Source organism: Galendromus occidentalis, unplaced genomic scaffold, assembly GCF_000255335.2.
Source record: "Galendromus occidentalis unplaced genomic scaffold, Mocc_1.1 scf7180000077466, whole genome shotgun sequence".
NCBI lineage: Eukaryota > Metazoa > Arthropoda > Arachnida > Mesostigmata > Phytoseiidae > Galendromus > Galendromus occidentalis.
In genome coordinates, this window is record NW_003805454.1 from 374,314 (window position 1) to 395,196 (window position 20,883).

Genomic DNA, 20,883 nt, shown 5'->3' on the forward strand with positions numbered 1-20,883 from the left:
GCATTTAAATAAAGGCGGAGGAAGAATTTCGATATCGGCATGGACGAGAAATATCCTATGCAAGGGCAACTCGGAGTCGTCTATCTACTCGGAAACTGCGTCGGGGACAGAATTTCTGGCCATATACCGCGGAACAGAAGTTTCCTCTCTACGCCTCCTGAAGGAGGACGCTTTCGACTTCATTGCTGGAAATTTTTGTCTGACCGGAGACCGCTAACAATTTGTGGAAAATTCGCATCTTCTGTCCGAGCAAGGCTGAATTCTGCTCCCTGATAATCGATTCCCGGACCGCTTTCCAAAATCCGATTTGACTTGTGAAAGTGCCACTAACCTCGAGGAAGTCTATCGTGAGAGAAGGCTCCATGAAGCTGCTTCGTAAAAAAATTGAGAGTTCATCAGTGTGCAACGATTTCTCGACCGCAATGTCGCTGATCACCAGCGCGGATAGTTTTGCATGAACTATATTTTTTCACGATTGTACAATATATACCCGTAGTCCTTATATATATATACATATATATACAAATAAAAAAAGAGTGATCTTGAGATTTCGCAAGCCTCGCGTCTGTCACTCTTGGCCCGCAATAGGCGAGAGCACTTCTCCCGACAGGAGTTCTGCGCAATTCCTCTATCAGGCGAATATCGAATCGAGCTTTCCCGATTCGACCCATCAAATGTGAAGCCCTTGAACCTCGATCACCCGGAACCATTCCGGTACTGATGCTTTTCCATTGCTATGGGGAGGAAGTTCCATAGCTACTCTGGATCGGATGTCCCTCCCCAGAAGAAGATTGGGCTAGAGCCTCTCAGGGGGACGCCGGAACCCGATATGCTTATCTTGGCCGCGAGCCAGGATGACTCATGTCAATGGACTGTGAGGTCAAGAATTAATACTATGCATTTCCGAGGAAGGATCCCGGACTTCCCCTCCCTCATCGACTCTCGTCCTCCCTCTCCTTTCGCCAAGACCCAGCGAGACTCCGAATTTAATTCTGTTCTGATAGATAGTCCCACGTTTAAGATTCGGGGCTCCTTTTATCCGGCTCATTCTTCTTTCAATGATTCCTTTTCCCTATCAAGATAGAACTGCGATCGAACGAAGAAGTGAAACACAGAATCGTAAGCAGAACAGAGGATATTTGAGAGGCACAGATAAGTGGCCTAATTGTGGAACCGAGCTCAGTCTCGAGATGAAATTGGGCTTCCGGTCTGTCGTGATGACAAAGGTTGCTGACCCATTTGCAGCATCAATAGCATTTAGGCGAGAGCCACGGTTTCGCGAATTCCAGAACAATTAGTAGCTCCACGAGACCTTCATCCCCCGCCATGGGTGCAGAAGTCTGCCAATTCAATATCCCCTTGAGTGGAAGAATTCACGAAGCTCAAGTGAAGAAGCGGCTGGAGAGACACTGAATAAAATCGAGATCTTCTTTGGGAGTGATATCAGCGATATCGTTCAGTCCCAGGCAAAATTGAATCCGTGAGTACAATTTTCCTATCTCAGATGTATCGGCTGAGCTTTAGGATATTTTTTCTTTATAATCCCTAATCAGTCAATGTTGAAAAATGCGGCGGAGGAGCATGGCCTGAGATGCACACCATGTATCCAATGCACATAGGCGTCGATTAGCATATAATTGGCCGCTAGGAGCATGTTCGGCCCGAGTCTGATAATCTCCGACAGAGGTTTCCATTATTTACGATTGCTCTAACCCTAACCGATCCCGGGCACAGTAGTGTTCGCATCGGAGACTTGGATTGCACCCAGTGCAACTGGATACGACCGACTTGTCCATGGAGATGATTGATTCGTTTCCAGGGCAGGAAGGATGGAGAACCCCTCATCTCGGAAGAAGGTGAGGAAGCGACAAGTACACTGAGGCAGTCAAAACTTCCTGGTGTCTAAGTAAATTTCACCAGGAAGTGAAACTAAAACTCCGGAAAACGCAGTACAAGGTATGGAGAGAAGGGATGTCCCGGAAACCAAGCCTTCAGATAGATGAAAAAAGAGAGACGAGGACTGACCGCGGTCGGCACGTATAACAATAGAAGAGGTAGTACCCTACTCGCACCAGCGAGAGCAGGGATGCTGCCGAGTCGAGACTACCGCAGTAAGTTCCAAAACATCCACCCATACTGCTGTTTGGGCGGGATGGAGGGGGAAACTATCCAGCACGTGCGATTAGAACCCCACATCACTTCAATGAAGAAGAACTCCGTGAGAAATTGGGATTCCAGGAGCTCCTGGACCGTGGAGTGCTGCGAAATACCAAGGAACTACTAGAGCGAAGGGAGAAGGAGACCCGACCGATCTGCTTAGATATCGCCCCTGAGATGAAAGGCATATGGTCTTGTGATATAGAATCGCAGGAACATATAGATCAATCGAACCATGAATCATGAAGTTCCAGTCTTCACTCCGAGGTTCAGGCGTCAGAGGACACTGTGTCCCTTGAGAAGTTTGATTCCCCGTGTTCGAATATCGACGAACCCATAGTGGCGGAGCGTCCTCATCATCTGGGATTCGCGATAAGGTGATAAAAGCTCATCATCGCCACGACCCATCGAGCGAACCGATAAAACTAGATCGAAGATATGATACATGATTTAGCTAGAACCCAGGTTGAGCAAAGGACGACGGGAGTGAAGGCATTGAGGGCAGCCATTTTTCAAGGTGAGTCTCTAGGGCGCTTCTCCATAACTCGGATGGCGTCCACATCTGGACTTGGCCCCTTATCAATCGTGAGAGCGTCGGAGGCTGTCGACTCGATGCGGGGCGTGGTGTCGTGAAACCGAAAGTTGCATCACAATAACAACAATGGCTCAAGTATCGTCTATCTCCGAAACTAATCGAAAGCTTTTATGACGTACGTGTCTTAGGATCTTTACGACTGACTGTCTCAATTCACGGCGAATGTTTTCGCGGACGATTGAGGCATGCTCTCGCTCGGTGGGTCCGCTCTGTGCAGGTCTTCGACAGAATGGACGACAAATAGTATTCCAGTGTCGGGTGTACGACGGCGCGGAAATCAAGAGGTCGAGCGGCAGCGGTCATAGGATACGACTGACTGAGATCACGAATAGCTACTCCGGACCGCCCGCTGGCTTTCCTCGGGAATTGCCGGGTAACGCCTCCATTTGGTGACGGAATGTTGACATTGAACTCGATTGGGCCTATTGTCAAGAAGGACTTAGAGACTGCGCTATGCCGTTGACCAACTTTGGCAGGACACAATGAGCCTATCGAAAGATTATGGACTCCACAAGAATCATCTCATCCGATATCGGACTTTGTTTGCGGGAAACGAGAGCGGTCTCAGTGTGTGCGTGAAGCGCCGGCCGCCGCTGCGCCTTCCCCAAATCGCTCAAAAAATGATTCTCCAAACCTTCGAAGACAATTTCGGAGACCGTCGTAGATGAGGTCATCATCCGCCATTTTCGACTCCCATCACTGGTTGCCAGAGAAATCCGTCGACTGCTCCACGGAGCGATTCTACGGATTTCGAGGACCGAGGTTCCCCCACGGAAATGGGATCCGTAGACGCAAATTCGATTCGACGATGGAACCTGCGAAAGAGACAGAGTGACGAACGAGCGGGCGGATGGATGGACGACCGAGTGAGCGAGCGAGCGAGCGTCTTGTATTTGACGATGCTGTAAAGTCGTAGACGCAAGATGGACTTCGACCTCGTCATTGTTCTGCCGTATCAGCGTTCTAGGCTATCCGCTGTGAACGCGGCGAACTAGCTGGGCAGGCGGTGAGCGGACGAGCCGAGTAAGCAGGTGAGTCAAAGAGAATCTCAGATGAACATCTCTCATTTCTGCACGCTTCAGAGCTTACGCGCGGCTTTCTGGGTGGATACCATCCATCACCGAGAAGACGTCGAGATTGTACTTCGGTGTTCGATACACGAGATCACGTCAGGCCTCTGCCGATACGGGGCCGTTTTCTGAAGGATTTCGGGCGGGAGTCCTCCGGAACGTCCATCGATTCCGGAATACCTAGAAGATCTCATCCCCGGGGGCGTCCCCGTTCTCAGCACTGTGGGGAATAAGAGGTCGGGAAATGTTTCGGGAACGGGAGCCACGTCTTTGGCGGGACATGCTGACGATTGACGGCGCAAAGACGTTGTACCTCGTCTCGACTTTCATGGATATCGAGTGTTACCTCAGAAAGCTATACGAGGCCGCTATGACACACCCGACGTTGGTACTTCTTGAGACGCTCGCTCATCCACTCAGTAAATGACGTTGTTCCAAGAAAGAAGGATTATAGTCCAGGAGACTCATGCAGGTCGGCAGCTGGTGAGTCAAGTGACTAGCAAACTGCCCTCGCCTAGTTCTCTACCCACTCCTAAGTCCCACTCTGGCGTGGAAGGGCGTGGTTCATTGTCTTCATTGACTCGACCAATACGTTTTCCTGTGCCGCACAAAAGCCCGAGTGCCGAAATTTCCTGCGACCCGCCGAAGACCTCTAGGTGCGCAGGGGCAGCAGGTGCAGGTCGGAGTTCTTCTACAGACGAGAGCCGCGCTCAGGAGAGTCGAGAACCAGTGTTCGGTGTGGTACGGAGGCAGGAGCCTTGAGGATCGTTGACTCATTCCATAGACCCTTCAACACCTGCGGGCCGTCCACCGTGGACCTCAGCGTCCCGCTCAAGTGAGTGACTCGTATTCTATTCTTCATCTCGCTCCGCGGATGACCGTGATGAATTCCTCAGGATGCGGAACGACCCATCATAGGAATCCCATTGATTAATATCCTTTGGGGATGCTTCCCCTTCGGTGATCCGTTCACCGTTCATCGTTCACGAAGATCAGCTGTCGTTGTTGCGCGCAGATTTGGGCACCACACGAGTCTTTATCTGTGGTCAGACCCCATTACTTCAGTCGCGTCTCAATCAAGCTGGGAATAGCGTTAATTGCGAGAATCCGATGGAAGCTCATGCTTGACACTTTTTTTCTCCGAGGAAGCGCTTCAAATCGATTTTCAGCAGAGCGATCTTGAATTAGGAGGAGCCTGCTGATACTGCATGAGAGTTGCGCCGAGCGAAAAGGAAATCATCCCATCAATCGTTGACAGAACTACAAGATACCGTCGGAATTAGTATACGTGATCCGTGATCACGGGGTATGGTGGCGGAAGGATTCATTGCCCAAGGGGTGCACATTCTCGTGGTGCGCGCCCGTTGGTGGTTTCGCCAATGGAAGCTTGACCGATTCACCATCGGATCCACCTGACACATTATTGCTCGAGATTTTCGGAGTTTCAACCCCCGATCTTTGCGATTATTTCCGTAGGAGGGGCCTCAAAAAATTCGAAATACCATTACGTGACCGTGAGCAAGGGATAAATTGAAGCAGACTCGGACTGTGGGCGTCCAGAAAGCGTCTTTCCGTAGCAACTCTTGCTTGACTCGGCGCCAAGAGGCGTTTCATGGAATAGCTTAGATTACGAAACGAGTCTGGGATGGGCAATTGGATACCTGGATAGGATCTCTTCGAGAGAAAAACGAGCAGCTCACTCTCAGCGCAAGTCGGGCCAGCCCGCCGAGCGGATAGAGGACGCGGTAGATATCCGGAAGAAAGTCAGGTACGCCGTCGCCGATCGGCAAGCAAACGACTGGCGAGGAATCGAACCAGTCGAGTGAACGTCTACGTTTTCCAGCTCTATACGGAGCCGGTAGGAATTTCAGTCCAGCTCTACTAGGACGATCTTAGTCATTTGTGGTCATAAACAATGCGGCCTCCCTGCCCGGAGCCGTCGGCCGGCGGAGGCGCAAACACAGACTATTCGGTAGTTTATTCCACGGAATGGGACACGCTCCTCGCTGTCAATTATAGCTCTCGCACGGAGGAAAGGAGGAGGATATATGTATTAGTATGTTTGCAGAACGATCCAGCCGTTGGGAGTGGCCCCTCCGAAGCAGAGATTCACAAATCCATTATTTGAACTAGATTCCTCCGCTAGAAGCGGGGGCCAACAGTTCAATGAATTCAACATATTTTCTTATGTAGATTTCTGCGAATTCTCGCTCGTCTCGTCTGATCCACCTTGCCAGCGCAGTGACGTCCGGTGTAAATTGAGGTCATTTCGTTCAGATTCCGGTATCTGTCTGACTGATTCCAGACCGGCATTTGTGCGCGACTTCTTGCCTCCGACCCTTTAGTTTCTCGATATCTTCAAATTGAGACTTCTCATTCAACAAATCTATCGGATAAGGGATGCGTGTACTTTGCATTTATCGAAAATCCTGTATCCGTGGTGACGACGTGAACTGATGATCCGTCTCGAGTCTGCTCCCGAAAGCGGTCCCTTCACTGATGGTATCTCGCTTGAAGTGGATACAGTCGATTAATTACCTGGAGTATCGGAAATTACATCGCCGGCTTAATGGCTACGGCAGGGCGCTACCTCTCTAGGTTTCGCTTTTTGCTGCTCTTCTTCAGCTTGTCTTTCGTCGAAACATTTGACCTAGTGACACAAGAGAAACAAACGGACAGCAGACCCAGGTTACATCAATGAGGCCCACTTCAGAAATTTCTTGAGCATCGTCAAGCCTTACGCGCTTTTCGCAGTGTGACCTTTTGTCTCGAGACGTCTAATCCGCTGCGATCACTCTGTTGGTTTCGGACGGGAATTCCGAAGCTTTTGATTCGGATAGGCGACGGTTGATCGCGCACGTAGCGTAGAAAGAGTGCAACCCCAGAATCACGTGGCGGACCACTAATCGGGACAAGTTCCCGTTCCGCTCGATTTTCAAGAAGAACGAAGATCATTCTCCTGTAGAAGAGGTTTTTGTCTTGGCTCTCCATCTGGCGATGAAAAGACACAGCGCTCTCTCGGAGAGACCACGAGACGGCGGATATCATATGGTATGTTCGTCGCTTGAAAACCTTCCGAGAGAATCCGGAGAGGTTCGCGCGGATCATATGCGTCGGCTGGACGAAGGGAACGATAGCCATGCGTCTGATGAGGCACCCGGACCTCTCCCAGCGTCGGATCCCTGATCATAAACCGATGCGGTTTGAAATTTCGACGTCAGATCGTCAGCTGACGGAACAGCGCGATGAGGTGTGTGTGCTCTGGCTTCGTGGTACTTGTGCTTCTGCTGGAATTCGTTCACGGATCGCCCGTAACGCATTCCAGACCGGAACGGGTTAGGCGAAGTGTACAAAACATCGTTCCCCTGAACCACCACTCATCCCACGCCCCCCTAGCACGGCAAGACTCTCCGCTTCGGAGTGCAGAGCATGGAAAACAAGCGCCGAGATCAGCTGCACAGGGTCGGCAGGATTCACGCGTGTATTTCGGCGGCTTCATGCGCATGTTCGAACAGGCGGAATGGGACGTGATCTTCATAAAGATGACTCGTGTGCTTGTCAACTACTTCACGGACATGGGTTTCAAGATGATCTTCGGTCAAACAGGAAGGTCTCTCGACGGGGCAACAGCTCACCGAACGTTCGAGCTTCTACCAGAGAGCATTCGTCAACGATTCGAACACAAAAAAGTGCTCTGATCGAAGCGACAACGGCACAACGAGAATCGGAAGTAGACCCTCTCCATCGGAAATGCTCACCGGTGTCTGGATGAACGATAAAGACGTAATATCAGTGATAATTTATTTCACCGACTTCCCGATCATTCGATCACCGCCCATATATTTCGGGGAACCAGGACCGTGCATCATCTTCAGCGCACCAAGATCGGAAAGTCATGAATTAGAGAATGCCGCACCCATGCTCGATCACATTGTATTAAGCTTCATCTTGTAAATAAACTCATGATCGGAATCATTTGGATCACAAAGCGACTGTAGTTATCGATTGGTAGAATCCTTCTCCCGAAGCCAGGGGCGGCGGGACCCATTGACTTTGATCGTTGTTCTGAGTAATCATCCCGATCCTAAGAACGTGCTATCCTGAACGCTGTGATTCGAACCTGAATGAAAAGGCTGGTCTGTGCCCAAAAGCTCAGGTGCGCTTCCCGTAGCAGGGACCCAGGTACCGCGAGAGCTCTGAAGTTGGGAACGCGAGCCCGCATTCTTCTTCGCCCGAAATTCGAACTCTCTTCTTACCCTAACATCATCAGTACTATCTCCGCGATCCCAGCGGATCGAGAATTCTGGGCTCCGTATAACTTAGCCGAATCTTCGAATTCGTTTTGCAGGCACGATGGGACCGTCGCAGTCCCTACGACTAGGACTCGCCATTGTACTCAGTCTCTCCTGCGTCTGTCTGGTCGAGTCACAAAATGCCCAATTCAATCAATACAACAATGGACAGAATAGCTATCGAGGGCCCCAGGAGCTCTACTTTCCACAAGTGAGAATCGTGCCCGAATATACCAGTTGTACCGCAGGAGGGGCATTATATCCCTTCGTCGACGGAATGAGATTCTCGCGGAATGTCGCGGAATGGCTCCTTTAAAAAATCCTTCCCCGGATTTCCGACAGGTTCCGAGCGATTATCAAACGTTCTTGAGAAGCCTGATGTACCCCTACGACGACCGAGACCGGGCACCCTTCGACGCTTCGAAAGTTGAACACGAATTGGCTTTGGGGATACGTCTGCCTTTCTTCGGCTTCTCGTATACGTACATAAAAATCCACATGCACGGTTACGTGCACTTCGGTGGCGGCCCGAGGGAGTACCGGCTTCCCATCGAATTTCCCCTAAAACCGGCGGACACAGTGTACGAGAAAGACCCAGCCGTCATCGCACCATGGCTGACTTACCAGACTCTCCTGGGGGGAACTCCGGAGTCAGGAGTCTACACCCGTCTCGTCATGGTCAGGGAGAGAAAGTAAGTTTTTTGGTGCAGCTCAGCGACCAAGTTCAATGAGAATGAGCGAAAACTCATATCTGATTTCTGCGATCGGATGTCTCAAGTCAAGTCAAGACGCCCGTGAACGAACTCGTACTTCCGAAACTTTGAAAATTCAGAAGAGCTTGTAGGATTCCTGTAGAGATGACGAATGATGATAACACTTATATACATGCTCACCTAATTCGGGATGTCCAATGGATAATCCAAGATGTCGATTCTGAGTCTTATTATATTCATTGAAGTCAACTACTTTCATATGTGAAGAAACATATCTGCGTTCGATGATACCCGCGAATTGAGAGTGCCTAATAATAATTCTCCCCGTATTTTCTGTGGTTCAGCGAGCTGAAAAACTGCCAGCGGACGCCTTCGGACAGATTCGAATGCTGGATACAGAAGAGAGTTCACGACGACTTCAATGGTGGCATGATCGGATCTCAGGGCTTCAAACCGAAGTTCGCGCTCATAATCACATGGAGGAACATGACTGTGGGTTCTCATAAGGCATACTGGATGTTCAGTTCACACCGAGAAATTCTACTTGGGTTTCGTTCTCTCCGCTTGTTGACAGATTTCCAAATCCGTCCCTCTAGGTGCCCCAAATGGAGCGATTCGCTCACACCCAGAAGACGAACACGTATCAGGTCGTTCTGGCTTCCGATGAAACCAGAACCTACGCGATGTTCAACTACGATCAAATCGAATGGATCTCATCCGAGGACAGGGCGAGTATCGGTTAGACTATCCACTGTGGGCTAATCATAATACCTAAGCGCGGATACCCAGATGATTTCGGCCTGACGACTTCCATCGGGTCTCGATCGATGGAGGAAGAAAGAGGAAAAAATAGTCGAGAACAATCGTCGGTTTCTCGAGGCGAGAAATTCGCTTGGACTAAAAGCCCTGTTCCTCAACAGAAAGAGGGAAAGAACGGTCTGAATCCATTCATCGGCTTCAATGCTGGAAACACCACTCGAGCCTACGAATTCTTCCCGTACTCCCAACAACCTCGAGTTTCTCAGCTGACGGAGGGCGGGGACGAGAAGATGAAAGGCCGATATATTTTCCAAATAGACGAGGAAATCTACACAGGAACCTGCATTGATTGGGGTAAAGCCTCTTAGCCGATGATCGGCGCATCTGCGCCACATGATATTGAACGCCAGCGTCGGAAAACCTGATTCAAGCTTCTTAGCGTCGTGAATCAGAATTAGATTTCTGTCTCTCCCTAGAAACTCACTGTACTCTCTGATTCCAGCCCTGGATCCGCAATTGATCAAACAGCGACCGCGTCTGTCGTTCTTTCCCAAATTCGCCAACATGCTTGGGGGAACGATGATCAACGTGACTGGGCCGTGTTTCCCAGAGAACGCGAAAATTGAATGTCAATTCCAAGATATGAGCGGAGGACGTTTTTCCGCCATCTACCGGGACCGGAATCATGTGTCGTGCTATATGCCACCAGTTTTCTTCCACGGCTACGTCGATCTGACGGTCACTATCAACAACGGCGACGCGCTTTTCTACGGACGTTTCTACATACGTGAGTACCGAACGACTGAGACAATCTGTGGATACGACCAGGCAGGTCGGCCACGCGCATTCGAAGATGGAGCTTCATCTTTTGAGTTTTTCTAGATGTCATAGAATTTCCCGGTCTTCCAGAGCCGCCAGAGCTGTCGCACGTGGACGTGATCGTCCTAAATAGCGCGGACAAGGAAGAAAAGCCGACAGATTTTGTCATTCAGTGGACAAGGGAGAAATTGACCTGGAACGTCAACGACACAAGATCGATATCAGTCCACCTGTGGGGCTTCCAGGACAACCAAGAGTATCCGTCTTTGACCTACATCACCGAGCTAGGTCGAGCGGCTTTGAATCAGCTCACCTATGCGCTACCGCTGCAGGAGTACGCAAACAACAACAACCAAGACCTGCTCGGTCTACAATTTGGTTTCATCAGCGTGAACTTCACCACGCCCACGAGAGATTCTAACGACCAGGAAGAAAGATCACCGTGAGTACCCGGACGCTCACCGTTCCCCACCTAGAGTTATGAAAATTCCCCATCGTCCTCCAGCGTTTCCCGGTATCAAACATTTTCTTCTCATAGGGTGGTGTGGTCGCATCCGATGCCACTCGCGTGGTACTTCTGGCCTCAGTGGGAATATCATTTCGGGACGTGGTGGAAAGACCAATTCTGTCACGATTGGTTCCAACAAGAACGTGAAGCCGACAAATTCGCCATATCTCTTTGGAGATGCCCCTGCACGATGCGGCAATCGGAATTCGACCGCGGAAGGTACGCCCCGGACACGCAGTGTTCGGTCTACACACGAAACTGTGATCCGTTCTATAAGCGAGCGCTGCACTGCGTTAAATCCGGTCGACCGAGTGTCGGAGGCTCCGGTCAGACCTGCTGCTACGACATGGACGGGGAGCTGATCCTCACCGCCGACACGATGTACGGTGGGAAACCCCATCGATTCTTCAGCTATGGTGAGCAATCCTCAGATAGGTTCGACCGACTGAGCATCGATGAGCTCGTTAGAGCAGCCCAGCGAATCGATGATCGCATTTAATTCTGCTCTAGGTGTGTTGCCCTACAATCAACGCTCGAAAGTTGCCTCGCTGGCGACATGGTCAGCCGACATGATGCCATTCTTCACCTGCTGTCAGTGGCAACAGGGAAAAGACGACTCCGCCTCGTGTCAGAAGTACAAATGGTTCCGAACGTCACAGGACTGTTCCGCGTATCAGCCGCCGGGCTTCGCCGCAGTCTATGGGGACCCTCACTTCTTGACCTTTGACGGAATGAACTACACTTTCGGAGGTCACGGAGAATTCTCTCTCGTGAGAGCCGACAACGAAAAAGCTAAAATCAACGTGCAAGGACGATTCGAGAGCCGGCGAAGAGAGCAGCCCACCGATTTGTTGGTGCAGGGCACCTATCTGTCCGGTGTCGCAGTCCGTGACAACGTTTCTTCAACCGTTGAGCTCCACCTGAGACCACTAGCAGCTCGTCGTTTCTACCAACTCTACCTCATTGTCGACAACGAATACATCTACTTCTGGGACGAAAAGATGAAGACATTGAATTTCAAAGGTCGGAAGTCAGAACTCTCCGTGAGAGGGGAAGTGAACTTTCATAATTTGTTTTCCGGTTCGTTCTTCCTTCGACGTTGTCTCCACGATAGGCTCCTTTTTCCAGGAGTGTCGATCTATCAGCCGACCGGTTACTACAACATGTCGAAAATTGTCGCCATGTTCGACTCCGGAGCCGGCGTCGAAGTTAGCGTCCAACACGAGCAATTGGTTCTGAACGTCTTCTTACCAATAGAATTTGTCGTAAGTACAGGCGCTGTATCTTCAGGAGGTCATCATGAGTCCACAGGAGGAGATGGCTGGTGTATGATTGAAACTTCACACGCTCTATTTCATCCACGGTTTTTGTGAATTTCCTCTAGAACATAACAACCGGACTGCTGGGTAGTTGGGACTACCTGGCAGATAATGATGTATCCGGCGATCAGAGAGGAACCGGCGGAGGTTTTCTCACGACGGACATCAGGCAGGTCCAAGAGTTCGGCGAAAAACGTAAGTGAGGCACTCCACGGAGGCTTACACGGAAGTTTTCGTCCAGGGTGAGCTGGAGCTTCGGCATTAATTCACGCGAATGGAGAGATTTCTTGAACATATAACCTTCGCAGATCGGCTTAACGAGTCAGCCTCCTTATTCAATCATATGCTGTTCGGCTATAATTTCGGCCATTACGACGATCCGCAATTCAAATCATACAACCCGCCGGGAAGAGAGATAGAAGCGCCCTGGAATGCAACGTTCAGGAATCGAGACCTATCCGAGGTGAGATATCCGACGACCGATGGAACTCGAACACCCCAACCCGAGTCGTACAGGAATTCGACTCCGATGGGTCCCCAAGATTATTTCTCAAGAATCAAAATGCGATCAATTCACATGCACAGTTTTACCCTCTCATCTTGACATTCACTTGATAATTCCAGACGTGTGCGACATCGAGAGCTTGCCGCTACGATTACGTTGTGACTGGCAGTAGACCTTTCGCGGCAACGACGAAAGCAGTCGAGGCGTCGGTTCAAATGACTGCTTACGAGGTCCGGAAGCAGATCATCCGATGCCAAGCGCTCGACAAGCCTGCGTACGGCCTCAAGTCTGAGATCCGAAATTTCGTCGGAAAAATCGTTCGTTTCACCTGCGCGCCCGGATACCGTCTTTACGGGCACGAAACCCGTCAGTGCAAAGAGACCGGTTTATGGTCTTGGGGCGAACCGCCAGTTTGTAAAAGTGAGTTATGCCGATGCTGAGCCCCGATGATCCGCGAAAATGCACGAAGCTCTCATGCGAGGAAAAATGATAAAATTCCGAATCCTCAGATTATCGAAGCTCAACGTTCCATATTCAAGGGTCCTGACCCACAGTCCGCCGATTCGGATAAATGATCGCTCCATTTGTTCGACTTTTCAGGCAGTCGAGATCATGTGCTCGCGATGATCGGTATCACCCTGGGGATCCTTCTCCCAATCGGTCTTCTGATCTTTTGCTGCTTTTTGTGCTGCAAACCGCGTAGGGAGAAAGAGTACGACGAGTACATAACGAGAGAAGTTGGAGAAGAGTGAGTTCAGCCCTCCCTGATCGGATGATCTCCTTATTCCCATTTCAAATTAAGCTGGTTTCGTAAAATTACGTTGATCATCCTCCCCCGTCAATGAATATTATTTATTGTTCTCGTGCAGGAAAAAAGCCTTCACCGAAAGAGAGCCCGAGGAGCCGAGAGACACTGCGGAACAGAAGATGTGAAATTCATGCATTTAGAGAACCTGCTTTGTATATAAGTATCACCAGAAGAATGGAAGGATGTTCGTTTGAGAGCGATCCCGATCTTGATTCCGAGGGATATTGCCATAATTTTAGAGTGTTTTTCTGCATCAGTTTACATGACAGATCAAGTTTTTACCGATCCTAACTGGTGCTGATGTCCTCATCTAGCCAGACCGATCGATCTAGGTGAGCGGCCTCGGGTCGCGACGCCTCTGAGAAATTCTAGTCACTCTCATTAAGGAGAGAGCCGCTGCGTTGATCCGCCGCGAGCCCTCCAGAAATATTTGAGGTTTTACCGCGATCCGAAGGAAGTGATCGCATTTCCTGCCTTTCGAATCAAGGCCGATCGAGTCGCACGGTCGCCCCGAAAGCAAGAAGATTCTCCTGGAACGCAACAATCGATGAACTATTTATTCCACCCGGGTGACTGTTTGTAACTAAAGAAAAATTGTGCATCTAGAAATTCACCTTAAATCGAATAAAAACATCCCTGACAGTCAAGCTCCGCCAATCTGGGCAGATTCTCGTAGAAAGTCTTATGAGCCGACAATAAACCAAGCTGAGGAGAAGAAGGGAAACATACCTAGTAGCTGTCTGGACATTACGAACGGAGGAAAATGTTTTTGAGCTATGACTTAGTATGGTTCAATCACCTTTTCAGGCCTCAAGGTACATAACGAGTCGCCCCAGAGAACAGTATGGATTTATTCATTCTATCCAGGGACTTCCTCATCCGCCCCAGAAGCAGAAAACCTTCAGCCATGTGTATTTACGATTCTTTCTTTTCTCTTCTTTTCGGTTTTGTTTCTCTTGAGTCGGAAGGATCTATCGATCGAGGGTTCAGCGGCAACGTCGCATATCTGTCAAAAATCTGCTGTCTTCTATTCATTCCCAACTCCATCACGCGCTGCAGAGCCAGAAGACCGACAGGCGGCCGGAGCGGGCGCAGAAGTTGCAAGGGTCGACCATCTTGAGAGGCTCTCCGGTCGATGAGAGGACTCCCGAGGAAAGGCCGAGGATTCAGAGGAGGGCGTTCCAGGAGAGGTCTGGGCGCTAGGGGTAGGATCGGCGCTAGAGGTTGCCACGCTGCCGGGTTCATGATGGCTAGAGTCCCCCGGAGAAGGTCGTGGAAAGCGGCTCCCATGTGACCCATGGCCGACTGGAATCTGAAATCACACATCATGCCCGATTAATGCTGGCTGGCACGGCTTCGAGCCATTTCCATAAAAGAACAGATGCGACGGGCAAACTCGACACGAGAAGTTCCGTAGCCCGGACAACGATTTCTCATACTAGGCCGACGAGTTTCTAGTGATCTTCCCAGGCGACACGGAGGAAGACTGCCGCTGACAAGACATGGGAGGAACAACTTTACCCATCGAAGGCAGTGAACATGTCGCTCCGTCCGTTGCGCTGCTGTGGCTGTTGGCCGATACTTTGAGACACATTCCTCATGTTTTCATTGACGACCGTCATGAAATCTCTGATTTGAGTCGCTCCTCGTCGATCCCGCAAGGGACCCATTCGTCGAACCTGCGTAGAATCGAAAATCAGAGCCCCTGTGAGCAATGTATCTTCAAAATGACTATTTCACACGGAAGCTTCAAGTCGAACAGTGACGACTTGATCAGCGAAACGATACAAAAAGGATTTCCCGATAGGTACGAACCACTTCAGGCAGGCCGATGGTCAGGTTCCTCATCATGATGGTGAAGTTGGCAACGGTCTGATCGGTCAGCCTTCTGCTGTCTTGCAGCGTCGGCAAGGCGTCCGTCAGATTATGCAACGTGTGGATATCTTTTTGTAAGCGGCGAGTAATCACTTCCATGTCGGGCAAATTCGATTTATCGCCGTCTTTCGCTTCGACCAGCTCTTCGAAGTTCGTCATCGAGCGGTTGAAGTCTTTGACGAAATGCTGAATGTTGCTCACGAGGTTTGCACTTCGAAGACTAGCCATCTCGCCGACGCCCCTACAGAAACTCCGACGTTCATGAGCGGCTCCCCCATTGATTTATGCGAGTTGAAACGATTCGGAGCACCTCCTCAGGAAACGAATAGTTCCACTAACCTAAAAGCGTCTTGGGCATTGTTCAGCGTCTGCTGGAAAAGAGTGCCTTCGACTTGCTCCATTCGCATCCGCTTCATCTGTTTCTGTACATTATCGATGTGCTTCACGATCCGGGTGCTCATGTGCTCCACGCGAGATAAGTTGCCGGCCACGTATGGGAGTTCGGCGAGGGAATGTATTCGGAGATGTCGCTTCACTTGCTTTTGGAATGTTTTCAATGCATCCTTCGCGCACTGTGTCAAGAGAGGCAGGAATCGAGCATTATTAGCAAATCTTCGCGTCCCAAACGGGGTAACTCGCAACGAACAAACTTTCTAATGAGATCCGTTTCTCCGACCAATCCCCCTCCGTATCCATGGGCGTTTGATGAGGCTTTCCACAAGGCTCCATGAGGGGGAAGATAAGGCCCTCGGGCACAGCTGCATCGACGAGAAGAATATTGCACTTTTCATACCGAATTTAGGTCCTTGGCGCGAACGATGTTGCTCTGAAATTCAAATTAAAAAAGCTAGTAAATGCCTCGCGATTTCGAGCCGCCAACTGATGCCTAAGCTTTGGAAATATCCGATTGAAATCCGAGTGGGGACCCTGATGAACTGAAGCATCACTAACCTTCGCATCTTCGGTGAGATCGGCGAGACACTGTCGAGGGATCGAAGGCAAGCATTAGATTTTTGCGATAGAAATTCTTACCGTTTTCTTCAAGCGCAATGTTTTGCTCCAACATTTGGTAAGCGTTCCATGCTTGGAACGCTCTTCTTTCAAGATCACGCACCCGCGGCTCGCAGAGGCAAATCGAATTAGCCCCTACGATGAAAAAAGCTCCCAGATTTTGAAACAGGTAACGCCCAAACGGATATTGTCGACGTCGTGGCTTTGTCGAGCTGACTATTCGGGAAAGACATCAGAACGGAAGGCATTCTGATGAAATCAGAGCCGGGACTCTCGACTAATTTTATGAGAAAAGACCAACTTTTATCCGACGCTGTCCATTCCAGAGGCTCGGGCGCGAAACGTTCAGAATCAGCGAATAGTTCTCCGAAATGGATTGCGAAAAAGAAGAATTTCACCGACGAAGAAGGATATGAGCCTTCAGTCTGAGCAAATGCCTAGAGCGAGGATAATCTTTGAAAAAAATGAAAAGTCGGATTAGAGAGCGAGGAGTTCTCTGGAGAATTTTCCCGCAAGAACCTGCTCCGAATCGATACCGCTCCTCAGGATTAGACCGCATCCCGCCTTGGATTATACTCGCTCTTCAATGCCTTCTATCGCCAACTGGAGTCTCCGGAAGCTTGGGGAATCTCTAATTTCAACAATTATAAGACGGGTGACGAATATCGTTCTGGGTCACCCAAGGTCGGTGTTTTTGTAAAATCGGATCAGAAAGACGATTGAAGGTCAACTAAACGATCACCCCGCAAACATTTTGCGTGGACAGCCGATTGTGTAGAAACGGGAGCGGGTCTCACGACTTGTCTTGAGTTTATCAGCTCCACATTGCGCTTGATCGACGTCCACCGCGGATTGCTCCACATGCACCGCTGGGCCGAACGGACCGAAAAGTCTCGTAGGGCCCAAGAGAGTGAGCCGGCGGGAGAGATCTGTAGACCTACCTCGACGAATTCTGAATCCTTCGGGCCTGCGATAATCTCCACGCTCGTTCCGTTATCTAATTTGATCTTGAAGACTACCGGCTCCACGGCTTCGGGACTCCGAGCTGAAACAGAAGATCGAGGAGCATGTCGATGATTTGGGACTACCTCTCGAATCGATCGGATCTGTATATCTGGATCTCAAAAGACTTTATTCCAACACTCATCCCGGCTTTCATTAGGACCTACGTTGACTCTCATCTTTCTGTGCTGTCGCGGCTTCAGACCGATCCGGAGCACAGCACAATGCGATGAGCAGGAATAACCGCAGCGATGTCCGAAATCCCATCCTCACACCTCACACTTTTCGCTGAAGATCGTCTCAAAACTCTGAAGGTATCCTCGGCGTTACGAACTAGATCATAGTCACTCTCACTTCAAGGGGCAACTGCGAACTTCGCAACTACGCAAAAACTGGGCTTAGCCAAAAATTGGCTTAGTGCGTGAAAAATAGAAAGAAGGTGAGGCTGTTAACAGTGGCAACTTCGGCTTTGGAAAACATCGACCGTGTTTCAACCAGGGGCGGGATGGTTATATCATGAGAGGGAAATCGGGGGGAGGGCGTGGGCGATGGTTCCGAGTGGCTGGAGCCGCGGCTTCAATCAGTGTGGCTAACAACATTTGAAGTCAGGTGCTTTTAACATACATCGATTTCTAACATACATCGATACGGTGAAAATCTATTGGATTGATTTTTCTGCGGAAGGAGCATGTCTGCAGGGATCATCAAAGATTCACCCTGATTTCGGTCCGAGCGATAGCGGATGACTGGAATTCAACTTTGGAGACAAATTGATCACTCGGGAGAGCTTGGGTCGGCGTTTCCTTCGACGATCGCTGTCGTTCCGAGCAGGAGGGCACCCAGGCAGTTCATTTTTGAGGGAATTTTCTGTCGAGTTCGGATATTCTAGGACCAACTGATGATCGTAGTTCTGGAACAGACTGAGCTCTTAGAAAACGGCGGGGATTTTTATCGCTTGTTCTGGGCGGCAGAAAGAAACAGCTTCACTATCCTAATCCTCAGAAAATTTGGTTTCGTAATTTGTGACCCGTGAAGTGTTCGCGTCCTTGCTCGTGTCTCACAACGAGGCTTTTTCTGCGCTCAGATCACGATATAGCGTTGGTATCGATATCCGCTAAACCTTTCCAGCTGATTGTATGCACGTAACTGATCGATTGTATGAAGGAGCGAGAGTTCGGTAAATACCGATTAGCGTAGTGTAATGATTCGTGGGGTCGGGAGCGGAGAAGAATTTCCGCTAGAAATTCATTCCATGCTCACAGCTACAGTCAAGTGCCGCTAACTTGTAAAATTCGGGAGTAGGGTTTGAATATTTTCTCTAACTTATAAGTTAGGGGAGGGTCAATCTAGACCGGATTAATTCGGACAGATGCGCGCTGATTATTATCTGCCTCCATGAATGTAGGCATAAAATTGACGATAGTGATCATGAACGGATATCTGCTTTAATTTATTCCATCTTCTCCATGCGGATTTACGTTTTTTAACTTATGGAGAGTCCTGACTATGTACCGTACTCAGTTTCTACTATCTACCGTTCCGAACAAAGTCAGTCCCCATCAATACAATTCTCGTCTTCAAAATACAACCAAACAACTAAGGCTTCGATTTCGAAAAATAATATCGAAGATCTGCCTGTCTTTTTTCCTGTAGAATGTCACAAATAACAAGATCTCGATACTGATGTAGAGCCATGCTGATCCCTGGAACAATATTTTGTCTCTGAGAGCAATGGTTGACCAATGTAGCCAAGGCTCGGAGAGCCTCTTGGCCGGTCACGAAACCACAACTGGGCTCCTCGAAGGGGGACCCGGGTTCTTCATCCGAGGTTTCGCTGAGGACCTCATTGTGTTCAGGCTCGAAATCATCGGAAGTCACAAGTTGCCGATCAGCCTGAACGAAGTCCCCGAAAGTCATGGAAATGGGGAAACAGTCTCGGATAATCATTCGATCCGGTTCGTCTATGTCATCGCTGTTCTCACTTTGAGCGCTGGCATTCCGAACGTTCGGGAGGCATTTCTTGAAGCAGTTGAATATGGTGGAAGTTTTGACATCATCCCATGACTCTCTCAGGAACCGGATACCCTGGAGCAAATTTATTTCCTTCACTTGACCGTCCTGTGCCATGGCCCAGTAATGTTCGACCAGCTTTTTTTTGTACAACTGTTTCACGTTACAAATGATGCCCTGGTCCATGGGCTGCGATTTCGATGTGGTCCTCGGAGGAAGGAAGAGAATCTTGACGTGATTGAGTTCGATATCCACCTCATGACCTTTGAAGTTGTCCAGGAGCAGAAGTACTCGGCGTTTCTGCTTCCTGAAATCTCCCTCAATCTTCAAGAGCCACTCGGTGAAGATCGCTGTATCCATCCATGCCCTTTTCTGCGATCGATAGTGGCAACCCAGCTTCGCGCTGTCATGGAAGGCTTCGCGCTTCGCCAATTTCGGAAAACATCGGGGGTTTCTACTGTGACCAATCACCAAGGGCAGCAATTTTTCGGTGCCCGCGAAGTTTGCACAGAGCAAAACCGTGAACCGATCTTTCGCTTGTTCTCCACCATGACAGGCTTCTCCTTTGAAATGTACCGTCCGATTCGGCATCATTTTGTAGAAGAAACCTGTCTCGTCCGCGTTGAATATGTCTTCACAGGAGTAATCGTTCAGGATCCCTTCATTGTTCTCCAGCCATTGGTTCACGTCCTCTTGATTGACCTTGGCTGCCTCGCCACATGTTCGCTTTGACGATAAGCGGTGACGCTGCTTGAAACCCTCCAACCATTTGTTCGAAGCTTTGAAATCGGAGTCGCCTTGCTCTGCTGCTAGGGACTTAGCTTTCTCCTGGAGCCATGATGAAGAAATCGGCAGGGTAGGATTGGACGCACGAGCTTCTCTGAAGGTTTTGAAGAGAGCAGACTCGACATCTCCGAATTTCGACTTCCTGAACCGCTTGCATTTCGCGCTTCGTCTCAGAGCCGCTTGTGCTCGTATCGTCTCGGCATCTCGCTTGATATTGTATAGCGTAGCCTGGGAGATCTTCCAATCTCTTCTTACGTCGAGCTTACTTCTACCTAGCTTCGAGTTCTCCCAGAACTTCCACTTTGTCTTTCAAACTTAAGTTCGTGTTGGTGGGCATGGTCCTCACTCCCTCCCTTCACCGAAACTGGCCACAAAAGTAGTCTGACAGAAGCTCACGCACGACGAACATCAGACAGAAGCACGTGTGCATTGAGACGTCATAGTCATGTTGGTTGAACCGACGGGTGGTCGAGTGGTTAGCGCTTTTGTCGCTACTCGTGCGAACGTGCATAGCCGCAACGACGCCGCTCGCGCGGAAGGCGGTGTGGGTTCGATCCCTGCTGCCGGAAAAATATTCCTTACGGAAACGCAGGTACTCGGCCTCGATCCTCCTGGGTACATTTTTGCTCTATGGATCCGTCCTCGGAAGCAATG

At 49.8% G+C, this 20,883-nt stretch overlaps 3 protein-coding genes across 3 annotated transcripts; 1 reads left to right on the plus strand and 2 right to left on the minus strand.

The window, feature by feature from the left end:
- The first annotated feature begins 4,388 nt into the window (after positions 1-4,388).
- Positions 4,389-14,271, plus strand: mesh (sushi domain containing 2 mesh). Its single transcript, XM_018639958.1, has 16 exons — positions 4,389-4,657; positions 8,171-8,325; positions 8,457-8,806; positions 9,172-9,319; positions 9,424-9,555; positions 9,748-9,940; positions 10,089-10,373; positions 10,496-10,847; positions 10,944-11,329; positions 11,424-11,936; positions 12,042-12,178; positions 12,298-12,427; positions 12,541-12,695; positions 12,857-13,157; positions 13,338-13,485; positions 13,607-14,271. Exons 2-16 carry the CDS (start codon positions 8,176-8,178, stop codon positions 13,668-13,670), a joined length of 3,444 nt encoding a protein of 1,147 aa, XP_018495474.1. The 5' UTR covers positions 4,389-4,657; positions 8,171-8,175; the 3' UTR covers positions 13,671-14,271.
- A 189-nt stretch (positions 14,272-14,460) lies between these two features.
- Positions 14,461-17,918, minus strand: LOC100907237 (uncharacterized). The gene is made up of 8 exons (XM_018639953.2): positions 17,601-17,918; positions 17,373-17,476; positions 16,372-16,401; positions 16,214-16,246; positions 15,760-15,992; positions 15,361-15,661; positions 15,067-15,224; positions 14,461-14,857 (listed from the first exon to the last, which is right to left on the minus strand). The coding sequence occupies exons 1-8, from the start codon at positions 17,698-17,700 to the stop codon at positions 14,461-14,463; spliced, it is 1,356 nt and encodes a 451-aa protein (XP_018495469.2). The 5' UTR covers positions 17,701-17,918.
- Positions 17,919-19,029: 1,111 nt separating this feature from the next.
- On the minus strand, positions 19,030-20,566 carry LOC100907381 (tigger transposable element-derived protein 6-like). The gene is made up of 2 exons (XM_003744426.1): positions 20,502-20,566; positions 19,030-20,323 (listed from the first exon to the last, which is right to left on the minus strand). Exons 1-2 carry the CDS (start codon positions 20,564-20,566, stop codon positions 19,030-19,032), a joined length of 1,359 nt encoding a protein of 452 aa, XP_003744474.1.
- Between the last annotated feature and the right edge of the window lie 317 nt (positions 20,567-20,883).